This window comes from Halictus rubicundus, chromosome 2 (genome assembly GCF_050948215.1).
Source record: "Halictus rubicundus isolate RS-2024b chromosome 2, iyHalRubi1_principal, whole genome shotgun sequence".
Classification (NCBI taxonomy): domain Eukaryota; kingdom Metazoa; phylum Arthropoda; class Insecta; order Hymenoptera; family Halictidae; genus Halictus; species Halictus rubicundus.
In genome coordinates this window covers 13,172,382-13,192,108 of record NC_135150.1, presented here as the reverse complement: position 1 = coordinate 13,192,108, position 19,727 = coordinate 13,172,382, and the positions used below count along the sequence as shown (strand labels likewise).

The 19,727-nt window shown below is 30.0% G+C and overlaps 2 protein-coding genes across 5 annotated transcripts; one reads left to right on the top strand and one right to left on the bottom strand.

Moving 5' to 3' along the window:
* The first annotated feature begins 479 nt into the window (after positions 1–479).
* Mtrnapol (mitochondrial RNA polymerase) lies at positions 480–7,656 on the top strand. 2 transcript variants are annotated; one of them, XM_076805388.1, is made up of 18 exons: positions 481–769; positions 1,081–1,188; positions 1,275–1,471; positions 1,542–1,675; positions 1,919–2,277; positions 2,350–2,699; positions 3,087–3,356; positions 3,479–3,826; positions 3,907–4,077; positions 4,184–4,309; positions 4,395–4,595; positions 4,688–4,963; positions 5,253–5,498; positions 5,589–5,748; positions 5,817–6,060; positions 6,303–6,474; positions 7,040–7,131; positions 7,473–7,656. In XM_076805388.1, the coding sequence occupies exons 1-18, from the start codon at positions 631–633 to the stop codon at positions 7,591–7,593; spliced, it is 3,714 nt and encodes a 1,237-aa protein (XP_076661503.1). In that variant the 5' UTR covers positions 481–630; the 3' UTR covers positions 7,594–7,656. The 2 variants fall into 2 exon arrangements, 1 of the variants encoding a protein (XP_076661503.1); XR_013084527.1 differs by lacking the exons at positions 7,040–7,131; positions 7,473–7,656 and having other exon boundaries at positions 480–769; positions 5,893–6,060; positions 6,303–6,430.
* Tefu (Serine/threonine-protein kinase tefu) lies at positions 7,457–19,592 on the bottom strand. Of its 3 annotated transcripts, none has more exons than XM_076805384.1 (19): positions 18,689–19,592; positions 18,329–18,466; positions 17,816–18,236; positions 17,370–17,723; positions 16,893–17,289; positions 12,475–16,802; positions 11,903–12,229; positions 11,523–11,828; positions 11,219–11,433; positions 10,825–11,162; positions 10,110–10,576; positions 9,759–9,988; positions 9,534–9,650; positions 9,265–9,420; positions 8,890–9,035; positions 8,714–8,820; positions 8,346–8,624; positions 7,813–8,042; positions 7,457–7,589 (listed from the first exon to the last, which is right to left on the bottom strand). In XM_076805384.1, the coding sequence occupies exons 1-18, from the start codon at positions 18,758–18,760 to the stop codon at positions 7,864–7,866; spliced, it is 8,577 nt and encodes a 2,858-aa protein (XP_076661499.1). In that variant the 5' UTR covers positions 18,761–19,592; the 3' UTR covers positions 7,457–7,589; positions 7,813–7,863. The 3 variants fall into 3 exon arrangements, with proteins under 3 accessions (XP_076661499.1, XP_076661498.1, XP_076661502.1); XM_076805383.1 differs by having other exon boundaries at positions 7,509–7,645; XM_076805387.1 differs by lacking the exons at positions 7,457–7,589; positions 7,813–8,042; positions 8,346–8,624; positions 8,714–8,820 and having other exon boundaries at positions 8,905–9,035; positions 9,200–9,420.
* Between the last annotated feature and the right edge of the window lie 135 nt (positions 19,593–19,727).

Sequence of the window (19,727 nt, the reverse complement as noted above, 5' to 3'; positions counted from 1 at the left end):
CTTAGTCTAATTTTTAGCCCGGATCAAAACCTGCATCATCTTTTTAGCCTGAACCAGAACCTACATCATCTTACCTGCATGCAGCGGATTCCAAATAATGTCAGAGTGGATGCTACTTCTATGTTAAAAGAGGCTCTTCTATGTAGACTCTGATCCAGCCTAAAAGATGATGCAGGTTCTAATACAGGCTAAAAAGATGATGCAGGTTCTGGTCCAAGCTAAAAAGATGATGCAGGTTCTGGTCCAAGCTAAAAAGTTGATACAGGTTCTGGTCCAGGCTAAAAATTAGACTAGGGGACAGCACTAAACCGGGAACACTAAAATCCCGAGCGTGGGCACTCTCATTTCCTCTCTGTCAGAGAGGAAATCTCTGGTGACATAGTGCAATAAGCAGCAACACTGTCTGTAAATACGTAAGTCAACCATAGCCAATATAGATAACCAGAGAGAACATTTTCTCTCTGACTATACCATGCATATCTATACAATATAATATTTCATGACTTGTGTTCATGGAGCAAAATGCGGCTTTTTGTCTTGTGTTTTAGGTTACTTGTTTCGTATACCTAAAACTTGATTAGATGATGAATCTGTTAATAGTTTGTCATTAATTTTGTTTATTGTACAAATATGTACAATCTTCTTTTACTGCAGGTTACAACACGAATCTCTTCGAATTGTATTCTTTTTATTCCTCCAAAAATAATAATGCTGCATTCAATACGATTGTGCTCCTTCTGTAATTTTTATCATGGGAAAGTATCAAAATGTATGTTAAATTTATTAATACTTTTTGAATTGCATGTGTTTACGAAATATTAAATAGTTGTCGTTCATGTGGTTTACAATCATTGCATGTTACCATCATTGCATGTTTCTTTGCATCGTTCTCCAAATTCAATACATTTTATTTATTATAATAAATTATTTACTATTTTAAATATTATATATTCTTTAATATTGCTTTCAATTTTTATGACAAAATCTATTTTAAGAAAATGCAGTGTATCATTGTATCACACGATTAATAAAGAAGTTCTTACTATTTTAATTAATTATTTTTATAAATTTAATTTATAGTAATGCATCACCAAATTCGGACTAATGCCACAACAGCAAATTTATTAGGTCGTTCTTCGATAAAGAAAAGAGTTAGACAAAAGAAACTATATGCAGAGCTACTTGAAGGTATGATTTTATGTGAATAACTTTTTCATGAGTGAATAATATTTAATCTTGGACAATAATTTTAATATGGAATATGTTTATTACAGTAACACCTGGAAAATCAAGTAATAAAAAGACATCAATACAAAAAATTAAAGCATCCAATATAACAATGTTGGTTAATCATGGTGATATCTTACAAAAATCTCCTGAAATTGCAAATCTTGCTTTGACCAAAGTTTCAGGTTCAAATATATCGGAAGAAAACTCTACTCCCCCTAACAATGAAGATAATGTAACTACTGTAAGTATTAAAATTTGATTTCTATATGTCTTACTATATAAATAAAAATGTATTAATAAAATTACAACAGGGAAGCAATATAAGTATTTTATCTGAAGCCACTGATCATTACAAGGATTTATATAACGATAAAAATACATCTGAAAAATCAGAAAATATAAAATTTACAAATAAAGAAAATGCAAGAGTGTTTTCATCAAAGGAGTACGTATGTTTTTCATTTTGAAATAAAACAATTGTATTCATTATAATCAGTATTCATGATATATATATAATTAGATTGTTATTTTATAATAATTTAAAAATATGAGCCTTGGGACATTTGAATTTTATTGTATGTTCATTTATGTGTTGTTATTCTTATTCTTTTAATTTTTCTTAATCTAATAGTTAAAAAATATTTCTTATTTATAATATTCTTAAATTATATAATTTTTGTTATTATAGGAAGAGTAAGAAAGAGTCAGAGGTCTGTAAACATAAAATTAATAATAAGTATGCTTCCAAAAAATATATTGAAAATTTGTTAGCACATATGCAAGTGTATTTAAGTTGTAAAATGGTAAACAGAGCAAACAAAACGTTAATGAGGTATAGAAAAGTTATGCAGACTAACTTAAAAGATAGTAGTGAATGTATTGAACTTTATAATATTGTTCTAGAAGCATATGCTTTTAGAAAAGATCTTGTAAAAGTATTAGACTTATATGAAATGATAAAAAATGATTCTGTACAACCAACAGCACAGACATACGTGTATGTGTTCGATGCTATGGAACGGAGTAACACCAAAAAAAATCAATTAGGTAATTTCAATTCAGTAGAAGTAATTTTATATATAAAACAGGAAAATTAATATAAGCGTTCTTTATATTCAGATTTATTACAAAAATTGATAAGTGAAATGAACATTAATGGAATTACGTTGAACGAGATGTTCAATAAAACGCATTTTAAACATAATCAGCGTGAAAATGTATTGAAAGTAATTAGACTACACAGACCAAACTTCGATCCTCCACATTCTACAGTGGATTTAGGATACATGTGCAATCTTTTAAACAAAGTTCACATGTGGGATAATTATTGCAGTCCAGCAGAAGACATACTAACAATGGACGAATTAAAAAGTAATCTAAAAGTGCAACTTCAATGCGAGGAAGACATTGAAGTGCCAATAGAAAGTATAAACAAGCCTCAAAGAAATATGAATATTATTTCTGAATATGTAAGATCCTTGCTGTTATCGTTATGTTTTATTGAACATTAATTGAAATTCATTTTATATTTAAATTTATTTTATTGTCACAAAGCATGATTAGGTTATTTTTTATTGGGATGGGTCCTCGAAAATTTTAAGATTCTTGAATACATCAGGATTATTCCCGAAAATGTTAGAGATCCCCGAGCATATTAGGGTCCTCGAATATATCAAGATTTGCAAATATTCTCGTGAAACCCGACATATTTGAGAATCCTGAAATTTTCAAGAACCCGACTTGTTTCACCTATTCGACTTGTTTTCGACTATTTTCGGGTTCTTGCACACCTCTATTTTCTATATATCATAAATTTGACATAATAATGATCGTTCATTTTTCTTTTCTTTAATTAGAGGGAAAAAGTTGATGAATTAGAAAATTATTGGAAAGAGGTAGCGTCAGTAGCGTTTGAAAGAAATTTAAAATGTTTAAAAGAACAAGAGCGTCATTCTTTTAATAGTTTGATGGTGCTATCTCCATTTTTGGAAGTATTAGACAAGGAACACTATTTAAATGCTATAATACGAGAAGTTCGAAAAGTAGCCAACGGTTCAGAAACATTTAGTATGGCTCTTAACTTGTTACATATCGACATAGGAATGAATATTTATAAAAAATACGAGGTAGGTGGATATATTTTTGTACAACTTATTAACGTAATGTTAAATTTACCTATTATGGATATATGTAAATGACTTTCGTTGAGTTCACAAAGTGACAACGTGTATATTGTAATTATTTGCAGATTCAAAGCAAAGAAAAAAATGGTGTAATCGATAAGATAGTTAAAATTTATCAAAAGTATCTAAAATGGTACTTACATCCTGAAAGTGTAGAACGGTTCGCTAATATGAACAATCGTACGGTATGGCAATATTTTGAACGACAAGAGGAGAATATTGGTAGTTCTTTAAACACTATGTGTTATTCTTGGCCTAAAGATGTGATTGCAAATGTAGGCAAATTTTTGTATAATATCATTTTAAATGATTTGATACTTAAACCCGACCTCTTCAAAGGACATGAAGTTAAAAGTTCTATTCCCGCATTTTATACATTGTTTAGACATAAGGAGACTTATTTGATTGAACAGGTCTGTATATTTCGAATGTCGGTATATAAATATTTTATGAAATATATTTTGTGTATCACAGTTTAATCTATTGGTTATAGATTAAACCTCATCCTGTTGTATCAAAGATGTACAAAGAAGCACAGTCAAATACACTGTCATTTAATTCAATTTTTATACCTTCTAACGCTCCACCGCGACCATGGACATCAGTGCATACAGGAGGGTATCTATTAACATCAACAGATTTTGTTAGAGTTATAAATGGCGCAGTAAGTTATTATTTCCAAATAATATCTAAAATTTATTTTTTCTACAACATTATTCGAACTTCGTATAATTAACGCATGAACAATGTAATATCGTTATATTCTCTAGGACAGTTTATGGCAAAAGCTACAAAATACACCAGTACAGCAATTGTATCCAGTATTTGATTCTTTGAATCAACTAAGTTCTATACCATGGACAATTAATTCTCCCATACTTGACATCGTAATAGAGGTGACCGCGTTTTTAATATTTTTGTAATTGTTATTAAAAACAGATGCTGAACGCAATGTTTATAAACAACCCCCGACTGCCATAGATATTTCAACAAGGAGGTTCCGTGGAATTAAGTGTTCCTCAATCAGTTTCAATGTTGATTCCTCCAAGTCGTTTACAGGAGAATGCCAGCGCTCAAGAAAAGCGAAAAATGACAATAGAAATGGCAAAGTTTAAGCAGAAAAAGTATGAAGTTTATTCTTTGTGGTGTGATGCACTTTATAGGCTGTCTCTTGCCAATCGTGTATGTTTTTCTTCATTGTTTCAAATACACACTTAATGTGGTTTCGCATAAAAAAAATGAAGATAAAAAAAGTTTTTTTTATTATTTTAAAGTTTAGAAATAAAGTATTTTGGCTGCCACATAATCTGGATTTTAGAGGACGAGTGTATCCAATACCTCCTCATTTGAATCATCTGGCATCTGACTTGAGTCGTTCTTTACTGCTATTTGCGAAGTCTAAACCATTGGGTCCGAACGGAATGGATTGGCTGAAATTGCACGTTGTTAATTTGACAAGTAAAAAGAAAGGGTCTTCTGTTAAGGAACGACTTGAATTCGCAAATAAAAATTTAGATAATATATTGGACAGTGCTGCTAAGCCGTTAACAGTAAGTTTCACTTGCATTGCAAAATACATACACATTTATAAGTTTATCCAATTGTATTAACACGTTCACTGCTGCGTGAATTTCGTGTGTTTCATACAAGTTTTACTTATGTCATTCGTATAAACGATCGAAGTTATTAATAATTATTATTAGTTACTTGACAATGAAGACATCTTATACTATAATTTAGTTTATCTCAGAACGAATAAATTTTTAGTTAGTGCCACTGATTTTACGACAATCGTTTTTATTAATAATCTATAATTGAAGTGGTGTTTGTATCACGCAGGGTAAAATGTGGTGGAAACAGTCAGAGGAACCATGGCAAACACTAGCAGGTTGTATGGAAATAGCGAGAGCACTGAAAGCACCAAACATACAAGAATATGAAAGTAGGTTTCCGATACATCAAGACGGAAGTTGTAACGGGCTTCAACATTATGCAGCACTTGGTAGAGATCAAATTGGTGCAGAAAGTGTCAATTTGTATCCATTCGACACTCCAAAGGATGTATATACCACAGTTGCAAATTTAGTATGTTATGTTCATTACAAATATCTATTCACATGTTTTACCGATAATACATATATATGTGTGTATATATTATTTGTTTCCTTCATTTAGATTGAGCAGAACCGACAAATTGATGTCAAAAATGGAGTAAAAATTGCCATAATATTAGACGGATTTGTAAAAAGAAAAGTTATAAAGCAAACTGTGATGACAACAGTGTACGGTGTGACAAAATATGGTGCAAAATTACAAATAACGAAGCAATTGAAAGGTACATACTTAATTTCACTTTTACAGCCAAGTAATTCTTGTCATATCCACTGTCCATATTGTATCTAGATATGGCAGAGTTCCCTGAAGAACACGTTTGGTCTGCTGGTTCATATTTAACGGAAAAAACATTTTCGACTTTAAGGACAATGTTTAAAAGCGCAAGAGAAATTCAGGATTGGTTTACATCATGTGCTCGAATCATTTCCACCGTTTGTTGTGAAGAGGTGGAATGGGTTACTCCTCTAGGTTTGCCGATTATACAACCATATGTTAAACAATTGAAAAAATCAGAAAACAAAAAATCAAATGAGTTAGTATGAACATACATAGATGTTGTATTACAGTAGAAACAAACAAGGCCAGGCAAGACGTCCTAGGCGTATGGCCGCTAGATTCAAGAACAGGTTATAGGATTTCGGCCGACAGAATTTCTATACCCTGTTCTTGAATCTAGCGGCCATACGCCTTCGGCGTCTTGCCCGTCTTGTTTGTTTCAACCCTTTTAATCAGAATAATCACTTTTAAAGTTACAACGAATTCTATTATTTTCAGAAAACCTGATTCGATGAAACAAAAAAATGCATTCGCACCCAATTTTATACACTCTCTAGATTCTACTCACATGATGCTTACTAGCATACATTGTAAAGAAGCGGGTATTACATTTGTCTCTGTGCATGACTGCTTCTGGACTCATGCATCTACTGTAGATATTATGAATAAAGTGAGTAATAGGAAATAAGTATAACTAAGGCGTTAATATATGTACTATACTAGGAATGTGCGGATACCCGAAATTACGAACTCTGGCGGTTGTTCGATACGTGCATGCACTCGTGTAGCCCGACTGTGTCGGGTGAGGGTTGCAAAAGTCGTGGGGACTCCGAGTTCGCTCGAAAAATACCGGTATTTATTTTGGTTTCGGTATTCATATATTTCAGTCTTATTAGTGCAATGCCGGTATCAAAATCATACCGGTTTTAAGTCCCTGTAACGTATATGTCAGACACTCACCCGATTTCCTCCGGCCCGACCCGAACAGTCGGGTACGCGACGACATATTGTATGGCCTTTTTCTTTCTGTGAGAAAATGCATTACACATACCCCGACGGGGAATCCAGGGTTATGTAGGACTATCACACCGAGAGTTAACTCGGGGGGCGTCGACCTGTCCCGGGGGGAGCTATGCTCCCTACCAGGGACCGGGGGACATTGTATGGCCTGCACATCCCTAGTAGGTGTATACATTCTATAATATTTTATAATATAAAATCAATACTCCTTGTAGATATGTAGAGAACAGTTTGTTGCCCTTCATACTGAACCTATTCTTGAGGATCTAGCAAAATTTTTTGTAGATCGTTATAAACAAACATATGTGTAAGTAACATTTATAAATACTTAATTTAAAAAAAAATAGAATTATTAAAAATAGGTCTATTCATACACTTCTTTCATGATACAAGAAATTGTGAGATGTTTGTGATATATAAACCATAAGCATTCTATAATGATCACTAGACTGCGGATGTTTATGCAAATGCATATTTATATAGAAAATTGATAAAGCAATGGGACTTAAACAGAAATATGTTTTGCGATCATTAATCACAGAACTAGTTTAAAACGCATTCTTTTATTGGTTAAAAATAGTATAAAATATTTAACACAGTTAACGTAATTAAAACTTACATACTAATTTACATATATTTTGATTGTAGAAATGTACAGCCTCAACATAAAATATCCCCTCAAGAAATGCGTCGTATTTTAACGAGTGTGCCATCAAAAGGCACGTTTGATATAAATAATGTGTTGTCTTCTACATACTTCTTTAGCTAAAATTGAATATGTATAAAATACTTTGTGTATATTTTGAAAAAATAAGAACATCCTGAAAGCATATTTTACATTTATCTTAATTGCGTTTACCTATTACTAAAATAAGATTTTATCGTAAGTAATCTTAAATTTTATGAAATAATAAAATAAAGTACGTAATAATTTTATAATTATTCGTTATAATTTTTTTCACATTCTAAACATTCCTGTAGCACTGACCTTTTTTCGATTTCTTCGATTTTAGTATACAAAATTTGGCTTTTTTTTAAATTATAAATATGGTTGCCACCCGCAGTATATACGAGAAAGATTAACAGGATCACGTGCTTGTTGTATAAGTCTTTCAACTTGGCCAGAAATGCTTGACGCTAAACCTTCTTCAGTACCTTGGAGTTTTTGTTCTATTCTTAACAGAGCTCTTCCTGCTGTTTTGTTAGTTCCAGTAGAACCTATAGATAATGTTTGTTTTCGTGATAAATATGGATTAGGTTCACACATTTGTAAGTAGACTGAGGATCTTTATGCAAAATAAAAACTTTCGAAATCAATTGTGGGTACCGGAAGTTAAACGAAAATGTATTTCTTCTTTCGATGTTAATAAGTTAAAAATAATATAATAATATGCTTAAATTCATTTAATTAATTTTTGTCATAAATGCATAAAATCTGCAGTCTATTTATAGGAGAGTGAGCATCTTTGCTACTCGTAAAACAACTAATACTAGTCATCTGAATAGAAACGTAATATTTACTTTGATTAATTTCAACTTGTTTTGATGAACTCCCACTTTGAATGTTACGTGCTTTAGCAGGTGTTATAGTCCATGTGAACAGTGGGTCATACAATAAGACTTGCAGTAGAGTTATGATTATTTGTCTTTGGTCACGCAAAACAGTTAAAGTCTTTTCACAGCACAGTCTCATTGTCCCTTCTATTCCAGATACACCCATTGCAGCCTCAATGTTTTGCGTAAGCCGAAATGGTATAGTTTCAGGAATTGGTAATACCTTGCCTTGCTCGAATGCTATACCTAATTACATTTAATGATACGACAGTTATATTACAAATATCATAATTAGATATTTATGTTATTATATTTCTCAAAATATATATTTTTACCAAAATCAATATGAATTACTTCAGCAGTTGTTTGGTCAAGTAAAATATTGTTTAAATGTCTATCTCCTAAGCCCAAAATATATCCTGCTATAGATGTTGTTGCTATGCTGTGAACATATGATACATACAACGATACAAATTTGATGTGAGAAAGTTTTACACTACACTGCATTTACCTGCGAGTATATGCTAATCTTCTTTCGAACCACGTTTCGGGAGATGGATATTTTTCCATAAAAAAATGATGCAATACTGGATGCATATGCGCACAACAGTCCGTAAATGTTTTCAATTTGGCGTCAGTTGATGCTTTTTCCACTCCCTAAAGATAAAAATACATCAAAATTCTACAAACTAAATTTTGATTAAATTCTATTGAATTGTATTTAGAATAAATTTGATAAAGCTACTAGACTCAAAGCAATTTTTGTATGTTACAATTTTTCAATCATTTAATTTTAGAAAGGATTCATTACATTTTCTTACAGCTATTAATGTCAATAATTAATTCGTCTCATTGTAAACATATTTTTATTTAAATATGTTCTTACTGATAATTTATCTCTGCAGGCTCTTGCTGTATAATCTTTTGGGTAATATTTCTTATGAAATCCAGAATCAGAATTTGAACCTATCAGTATAAATATAATGGGAACTGTATTATCACACCATTCTAATATTCCTGATCTTTGGGTCAATGGAACAACCTAAAAATTAGTACAGAACGTACAGAGAAGAGTATCATTCATATTACCTAAATACTTGAAATCATTTGATATAGATTTATAAATCTTGTGAAATATTTTTTATTACTTAATACCTTATATGTTCTAATCATTAACTTTCTCCGTTTAGTTTCTTTGTAAGCTTTTAACAGTATATTCATTACACTAAAAACTTGTTGCATTACAGCATCTTGTCGTAAATCATCTTTTCCCTTTAAAAACATGTATTTATAATTTATAATTGAGATTTAACTCAGCTAGAGTATTGAGTATTTATTAATCGACATAAATGAACGTCAGAAGTTATTATTACTCTGTACCTTTACTAATTGATATCTTGAAATTCCATCCGTACCAATGCAGACTATCTTTTTTGGTGTATTTAAACCACCAACAGTCTCATATGTTCCTGAATACTTAGATATTCCAATTATGTTATTATAATTTCTGGATGATTTTACATTTATTGTCAGCGTTGGTACAAGTACATTATTAAAATTTTTAACTTTCAAGATTTCTTGATTTTTCGGAATATTAACCATTGAACCAGCTGTAAATAAAAATGATTTAATAATTTATCTACGTCTATTAAGTTTAACATTTTCAAGTTTTCATATTTATATATATACTATTACATCACTAAATGTATACTATATGAAAAAATATCTTACGTTTACTCGAAGAAGTCGCAAGATTAGCTAACATAACTAACGAGTGTGATAACTTTTCCATTTCGTGCAGAATTGGGCTAATATTTGTTGTTGTCAATTCCTGCAACAACTTTCGAGCGCCCAGCACTCTTGGTTCTACTGTATTATTCGCCTGAGTTGGACTATATTCATAATCACCATATAAATTTTTTAATGCTAATAATACAGGTAACGTATGGTGAGGGTGTTCTAGTGCACAATGTTCCATAATTGAGTATATCTTTTCAGAAAATGCATCTGAAACATTATTTATATGTGCTGCCAATTGTGGAATAAGTGGAATAAATTTAAAAGACGGTATTTTCTTAAGATTTTCATTTAAGAGATCATTAACTTCTTTTTGCTTTCTGTTGTCTAACCAGAGAGCTACTATTCTAAATATTAGTAAATTATAATCTTCACTTTGTTGTAAGACTAGTAAATAGTATCTGCAAAAAAAACAATTTATTTTTTTTTATTTAATTTTAACTTAATTTTTCTGTGCATTAATTGAGTTTATAGTATTATGCAGTGTTCCAATCAAAATTACTCGAAGTACAAAAATGGCAGCCTTTTCTTTACCTCTCTTCATTTTTATATACTTAGAAATTATCCTAAATGGTAATTTTGATTGAGCCACTCTTTATACTGAACTTGTAAAATTGTACAGAAATTCTATTAATATTTGATAACTCACTGTAATGCTAAAGTTAAATAATTATCTCTTTCTTTCTGTATATGTTTTAGTTCTGCAGCGTCATTTATATTCTGTCTGTGATTTATAATAAAGGCTCTTCTAACATCTTTGTCCTTAGTCATCGACGACACACTGACATCTTCAGTAGACGTAATGCATTCTTTAAGACTTTCAAATTGTGGAGATTTCATATAGGCACATATCTGTTCATATTGAACATCAGCGAATCTAGCTAAAGCTACTTGTGTATCATGTAAATTCTTAATGCTATCAGCAGTTTGTTCATTGATAGAAGTGCTTGTATCTATAGATTTCAAGTAGTATTTTCTTATTATAGTCTGAAAAATGTAAATAGTTATTAAAATGCAAGAACTCGTACACATACTGCATATACCTGAGGATTCTCCGATTTTGTTTCGGCCATCCAGTCACCATAAACCCTCAACACCTGAGCTCGTAGATTCGTATCTAAATTATCCTTGTGCATTAAATTACGTAAAAGAAAACGCCCAATTTCTAAATCATTTCTAAGACGTGCTAACAGAGATTCTTGATAAAGCAATTGATCTTGAACTTTTGGGGGCAAGTTTGTTTGTTTCGCTAGTACAGCTTTATATAAAAAAAAATTAATGATAACATATTCATGTAACATGTTGCAATAATTATTTATAAAATATTATTATATCTCTATGTTTTACCTAGCGAACGTGTAGCAATATGTAAATTTTCTTTATCCGCCGCTATTTTTGATATATTTAAGTATGTATTGAAAAGTGCATCCTTCATCTGCACACTATGAACTAAAGCATTATTAATCTGATACATAATTGTTCTTTGAGTTAATATGGGTTCAATATATTGCAATTCATTAAAATTTGATATGTCTTGTTGCTGCCATTTTTGCAATACTTTTTCATGTTCGTCTGGTTTTGCTGAACTTAACTCTTCAATTTCACGTATCAATTGTAACTGCATTAATTTTTCGTATACAGTTTTGCTGCTTTCTGAAAATTAACTTTCTGTGTTAGATAAATTAAATTGTTACCATTTATGTACTAAACAGTTCGTCTGAACTTACCTAAACTAATATTCTTAAGGGCTTTGACGATACTGATACGAGCATTTCCAATGGCATTTTGAATACCTATTTCGTTACCTTCATGAAAGTACTTCAATGCTTGATAATGATAAAAATGATAATCAGATTCAACTATTTGTGATTTTAATTTACAATCACTTTGTGTATATAAAGCCTGGTTTATTTCAGAGAAATTCCAATTGCTGAGTCTCCACGAACATTCGTATTGGATATCTTCATCTATTTTTTCATTATTTTTGGACATAGCATATATCATATTGCCAAGTAAATATTGAAAACCAGATTGATGCAACCCATTAGCTATTTCTGTAATTTATATTTCATTATTAAATATTTCTATGCAGATAAGTTAAGCCACAGTTTTAAAATGGAACAAAAACATGCATCATATGATATATTATTCAAAACTATTTAATGTTGTATAATAAAATTTTTGTATATCTCTTCTATCACCTTGAAACTATGACTTAGTTCAGTTTGCATGAGATTTCATATACATTGAAGAAGTTGAAAATTAAATGGTTTCATCTGTTTAGATTATATTCATTTACCTTTGATCACTGACATATTTCCAAAAGAAAGCTCAACATCTTGTGCCAGTATTACTTTATTCCATTCGTGAGTGTGAACATAATGTTGTATGCGAGTCGAATGGTCTTGTAAATGTGAAGATCCGGTGCCACGAATGGCATCGTAATCACCTATTTTTGCATATGTGTCTCTCAGTATACTTTGTATCATTTTTCCTTGTTCAGGTACCAATTCATAGATATAATCGATTTTTGAAATATTAGTGAAATTATTATAATCATTCAAAATATTTTCACAAGACATTTCTGCGTACAATATTGCAGTAAAGAAAGCTGCACAATATTGTGCCGCTTTTGCAATATACATGTAATTCAACTGTAAACAACCACTATCAGCAACTTGTATTCTTATATAATTTACAATATTTAACATACAATGGACAATTTGGCGGTCGCAATTTGCTGTTTTACATATTGCACTGGAAACTACATTTTGTGTTGTAAAGTTGAAATTGTAGTCAAAAAATTGATTTATACAAGAACATATAGCAGGTGTGAATTTTTTATCTATATGAATTATCAAGAAAATAATTCTCGGTAAAATTATCTCACAAACATCAGTGCTTATTGCACAAACTGAGAACAAGTTTTCAGAATAGAATTCTGTAAAACATTGTAGAATTTGGCATGTTATTTCTGAAATCCAATTAGCATACGAGCCATTAGTTTCAATAGTCCAAATACTATTTTGAGGATTTAAAAGATTACTCAGTTTTGCATTATTTAAAGTAATTTTTGTTGTTTTCGAACTTTTATGAGTTATAAAAGGTTTAATATAACTTAAAGGTAACGTTAATTTAGAATAGCGTTCTTTGTACCTTGTACTTAACAATTTTTGTCCCCAAGAAGATGACAATAAAGCATAAAGTACATCAGCGCTAACTTTTCTTAGTTCTACATCACTTTGAAATAATAATTCTATCATTTTAATTATTATTTTATATGTTAGTATTTCTATTAAATCAGAACTTTCATTTACATGGCTTTTCGCTAAATATAATATCATTGATGTTAAATCATTCGGACCTATCTCACCTAAACATTTTGATGCTTCAATCGAAACATTTATGTCAGAGGATGCTGTTAATTTGATAAGTTTATATATTAATTGATGCAACATACTCGAGGCACAATCTTCAGCAAAACCACGCAATGTTTCAAGTCTATTATACAATACTTGGAATTCCTCTTTTCTCGTGGATAATTGTTGTCGTAAATGTAAAATGTCTTCTATACTATAATTTATATTTTTGTCAATCAAAGAGTTCAGAAAATGTTGCACTTCTTCCTCTAAAGTATATGTTTTCTCAGATTTATATTTCAATGCATTATGCACATTTCGGATTTCATGAAAAATAGGAACATTTGGAAATGAATTTAACTTTTCTATTGCATCACTTAATATATCTTTTTGTTCAATTAATAAAAAGTTGAGTATTTCCAAAGTTACTGACCCCTTTTCTGCCTGTGCAATGGGAATTAGAGTCATAACAGTGAAGCTCAAAATTTCTTTGATTTCCCCGTGCCTTATAGGCAATACCTGTTTCACGAATTTATAAAAATATTTGCTTGCTATTTCAAGAAGAATACCATTATGGCCCTTAATTATATGAAGTAAACTATAACTAATATCCTTTATTATATACATTGAAAGTGTATTGAAATAATCTTGTTGCAGTTCTTGAACAATTAGTGTGCAGAAGAACATGTACTGATGAAAAGCTTTTACTTTATGCTCTACAAATTCTTGCCTATAAATATTGCTATTTAAATGTAACAATATTTTTTGCAATACATTTGGACAACTATGTGCCAAAACGTATTGTACAGACATTTCTTTGGTAAAAAAGTTTTCTTCCATATATTTTAAGCACATCGTAACTGTTTCATGTTTAAAATGTGGCGGATTCGACATTGCAAATGAAATTTGTACATTTAACATTTCTTTAAGGTAATTTTCGTCGTGCAATCTTTCAAGAAGACAAATTAATGTTTCTTCAAATTTGTCATTGAATAAACTAGAAAACTTTTTAACTTCCAAAAATTCGTCTTGATTTGAAATTAGCTTATGAAATAGTTTACTTGCTAATTTCTTTTTAGTACTGTCATCATGTTTGTTAATGCAGTATAAAAGCCAAGGTAATACTTGTGGAAAAATATTTTCAATGATTTGTTGGAATGATAATGTAACATAATTACAAAGCGACGTAACATTAGAAAGCTTGAAACTTTGAAATTTAATAAATGCAAGCATATTAATATGTGTCTCATAAAATTGCTCTTTCGATTTACATTGCACTAACTGCCATGGAAATGTCTCTGATGAATATTTTGATTTGTACCAACACGTTAATATATAACTTAAATTATCTTCAATGAGACTTATGTAACTTATTTGATTTGTTATAGTACCTAATGCCCTTGGTATTGTCTGAATGTCAATTTTTTTGTCCATAATAAAATGTAACATCGTCAATAAAGCACGGCATTGAAACGTTCCATTACTAAATACTATTGCTACTAATCCCAGTAGTGCACCTGCTATTTTAGTTTCCCTTTCGTCAACACTCATGCTCTGACTAGTAAGTACTAATTTATTTATTGAGTTTTCTATTTGCGTAAACAATAACTCTTTCCATTTGAAATTAATATGTTTCGAAAGGTATATTTCTCGTATAGATTTGATTGCTTCTAACTGCACGATAAACAAAGAATTGGTAAGTGATGATAAAATGCTGTCCATTATTGGCATTATTTGATCGACCTCGTTAGGTACTATATAATAAAGAAGCGTGGGACTGTTATGAATAATTCTTAAAAGGCATTTGGTAAATTCTATATGAACGCGAAAACCATATTTCTTTTTATATTGATTTTGTTGCGAAATAACGTTTATTAAATCGTCTAAATCAAAATTATAATCCACAGCATACCTGAGAAAGTATGGTAAAATATTGAATATATAACGAACAGCAGTTTCATCTTCCCGACATTCCTGATATAACGCTAATATGTCTTTCAATGGTGTTTCTCCGTGATATTTTGACAAATTTTGTTTGCCGTAATTTAATAGTGATTCTAAAACTATAACAGCCATTTTAAAATTAACTGTATAAGACAAATCATACATATCTATTTTTAGCAAATTGTCCATGAGTTTTCTTTGAATCTCGCATTTTTCTTCTCCTACATTCATGCAACAAAATAATGCTAAAGCTTTTGATGTTTGTATTCTAATGGTGCCTTTGTCGCAGAAATTACACCGTTCTTCCTGTATATTTTTATCTGAAGTTCTACGTTTAGTTTGGAAAGAGCTATAATCTTCATAATAATCCTTAGTTGTCTCATAATCAGCAATTTCATTATCTTCAATATTCATTAAACTAAATGTTTTTGTTAACATCTCTGGTGTTGAAGATAAAATAATCACCTTTGATACTTCGGTATCGTATAATGTTTCATACAACATATTAAGTGCTTTTGTGACATTACACAGATACGTATATTTACTTTTTGATGGATCTATATTTGCCAAAAAAGTATAAACAGAGTCTAGATGTGTTTTCATTGTACGTTGAAGAAATATCTCGTCATTGTTTATCATATTCAACTGTTTCATCACTGATATTACTTTTGCTACTATAGCAATTTTTATTATTCTTATGTATATGTCATCATTACCGCTACCTTCGTCTAACATATCACATAACTGTACTTGCAAAGAAGTTACAATATCTTGCATATACAATAACCTTTCATTGAATTTTATATCACACTGCATATCGTCTTTTTCTTTGTCAATGAACAAATTTGTTTTGTATTCTAATAATAAGTAGGAATTTTCAATTTCCTCGTAAGATAGTTCTAAACATTCTTCATTACTTAAACAATCACATGAACTGTTCTTACTATTTTCCTTAAATTTGATCTGTTTTTCGTACTTCGTTTTTGATGTAATACTAATCAATAACAAACACAATTCATCAATTACTATCTCTGTGGCCAGTTTATGCCAGGGTATATTCAATGCCCATTTTAATAGACATAATCTCACAGAATCTGAATTCATTGTTGGAGAACATGTATTTATGTTAAACATTGTTATATCAGATGGTAATGATAGATATTTGCAAAGTATTATTAATGTGCGAAGACTCATAACTGACCATTTGATAACATTTGTAAGATAAAGTCTCAAGAGCACATTTGGATTTGTTATTTTATTATTTATGATAAAGAGCTGTGTAAGTTTATGAGTTGATATCACGTTTTGATTTACATTAAGAGACCTAGAATTGTAAATTATTATTTTTATTATTTATTTCATTCGCCTAACGAAATTTTGTATTCTGTCATAAGATAGATTATAAACATTTTACCTCAATAAAATATCCCATATTTTATCCCAATATATGTTTGAGTTCTCTATACACGTGGTAGATAATATTTTTTCATTTGTTAATAGAATGGCACATAAATGATATAAATTATCCATGATAATTTCTTCTTTACAGGACTGTGTAAGGAGATTTACTAAAATTTTTAAGAATTCTGCAAGATCATGAGATTTCAAACATTCAGGATATCTTTTAAGTAATACTGTTAATATCTGTATTATTGGCCAAGCTTCTTCAGTGTTATTATCACTAATCATGTCAATTAGTCCATCCATTTTATTGGCAATTTTTCTTCTTTTTGCTACTTGAATACAGTCAGATTCGTCAAGTGATTTTCTTTCAAAAACAATGTTTGTGTTTTCTAATATTTGTTTGAAAACTAAAATAATTTAAAATTTTTATATTTAATAATTAAAGTAAACTGTGACAAGTTATTTTAGGGAAAAATATAAAAATTACCTTCACTTGCAAGATAAGTCAAACTTTTTGGAAGTATGTCTGCCTTTAAATCTTTTAATATCATTAAATACATACTTTTAAGTATTGCACACCACTTTTCCCAGTTACTAGCATAAGCACCATCATCGACTTTACATATTCCTTTGGGATGGTGGATTTTATTAAAAAGCAATAAAAGTTTATACTTTTCTACAGAACTTTTTAGACTGATTATATTTGGTAAGACATTCTCGCTAAATTGGCAAAGATTATATCTACATTCAATTGCAATTTGTCGACATACTGTATGTGCAAGCTTATAAGCCGATTGTGCCAAGATTTCTTGATTTATTTTTACATCAAGAAATACAGTTTCTAAAATCAAACAAAATATAATGCCTTTTAATTCATAATGAAGCATAAAATATCAAATTAGATAAAACAAAAAAATTCTAGGAATACTACACCTAAAAATGGCAATGTTTCCTTTAGGTTTGGTAGAAGATCTGAGTGTAAACAACCATAATGTGCAATCATTTGTAATGCTTCTAAAGTAGTACGTTTATTTACAATTGAAGATACATTCTTGTATAATGTAATACATATCTTCAATAACTCTTGCCACTGTTCAGGTAATATCTTCACCTGATATGTTCTAAGTGGAAGTATATAAGTTACCAATATGTGCATGTAAGTTTCATGGTAATATTCATATATACTTGTTCCCAGTATTTGTAAAATTAATGGTATTATATCCGAGCACTTTAAAAGTGGTACTTTATAAGAGTTTGCACAATGAACTGTTTTCCTCATAAGCAGACATGTGTTTTGTCTTTCAATAATTATTGCTCTGCCATGCGAATCCTTAGAAGCATGTCTATCTGTTTCCTTCAATACAAACAATGTCATTGCTGAATGAAATGATACCAATTATGATACCTTTATGTTCAATGAATCCTAACATAAAAATTGTTACTTACATTTAATACAATTTTATGAACTATATGGATTATATATGACCAGTTTACAACACCTTGTACATTTTTCTCTGAATTAATACATATCTCGTTTAATGCTTCTTGATTTTCATATAACTCTAACAAATCAACCACACATTTCTAAAACAAAACAAATACAATATACTGTAATGATATTCGGTAAACACTACGTTTTTAAAAATGGATTGTTAGATGATATTGTCAAGCAAATATGAATTATTAAATTTTACTACTTAATGGTAATTCAATGAATTTCAACGTTTAATAAGATGTATTAAAAAATAATATGTAATATATTATATGTAATGGATTTCGAGTGATTAATTAGAGTAGAATACGTACTTTTTTGTCTAGAACTTTCTTACCACTTGCAGTTTTTAATATTTCCTGTATTCTTTCTGAATACTTTGACATTTTGTACGCAACTTTGAAAAAGCGTAACAGACTAGTGATTCCTACAAATTAGAGGTTACGATGTTACAAACTCTTTCTAATAAAAATACCAGACAAATAATCGAGCACTCCATGGTACCAATAGTACTATTGTGTGACCAATTGGAAGCTTTGGACTGGATTATCACCTATAATTGAATCATGAATAATTGCATAATTGAATTAAACATTGTTGACTACATATGAATTTGATGTTTGGTTCATGAGATCATATTTTGTTTAATGCGCTATTGATTAAATTAATACATGGTAGTAGTTCCTGCGATTGCATATTCCTTTTACTTGAAAAAGTAAGACATTGCAAATACTCAGGCGATAAAATGAAAATAGTTAAAACTTGAGTTTTTACAGTGGATATCAATACGTAAATGAAAATAACTTGAATTTCCGCTCATATTTTCTAACTCTGGAACCGCCAGATAGCGCTTTTAATGTGGGCCTGATCAGTGGTTCTTGCACTACTGTCACACATATTCTTCCCACAATGTTGCTGTATTACTTACGTATAAAAATCGCATGAATTATTAGCTTGCTGTATACATAGCAAAAATGAAAATCTACTTTGACTAAAATTCAATCTTTGATAAACTTTTCTTCTTATTTTAGATATTCACAGTAGCACATTATTTTGATCGATAATGTTACGAATATAGTATACATTAAGCTTTCATAGGTAACAAGTCAAAAAACTTAAAAGTACTTTTTGATGACTATTATTATGTTGGTACGTGCATGATACTCGTTCCCACAACCAATTCTACTCCAATTTAGTTTAAGTATGTATTGGACAAAGTTCAACTATCACCCTTCACGAATAATGGACTAAATTGTCAAATGAATTCCAATCAACATTGTCTGAAATTTCATCTAATATTAAACAATACAAATAACAAAATGCAATAATTTCGCCTGATCGTAATGAATTCAA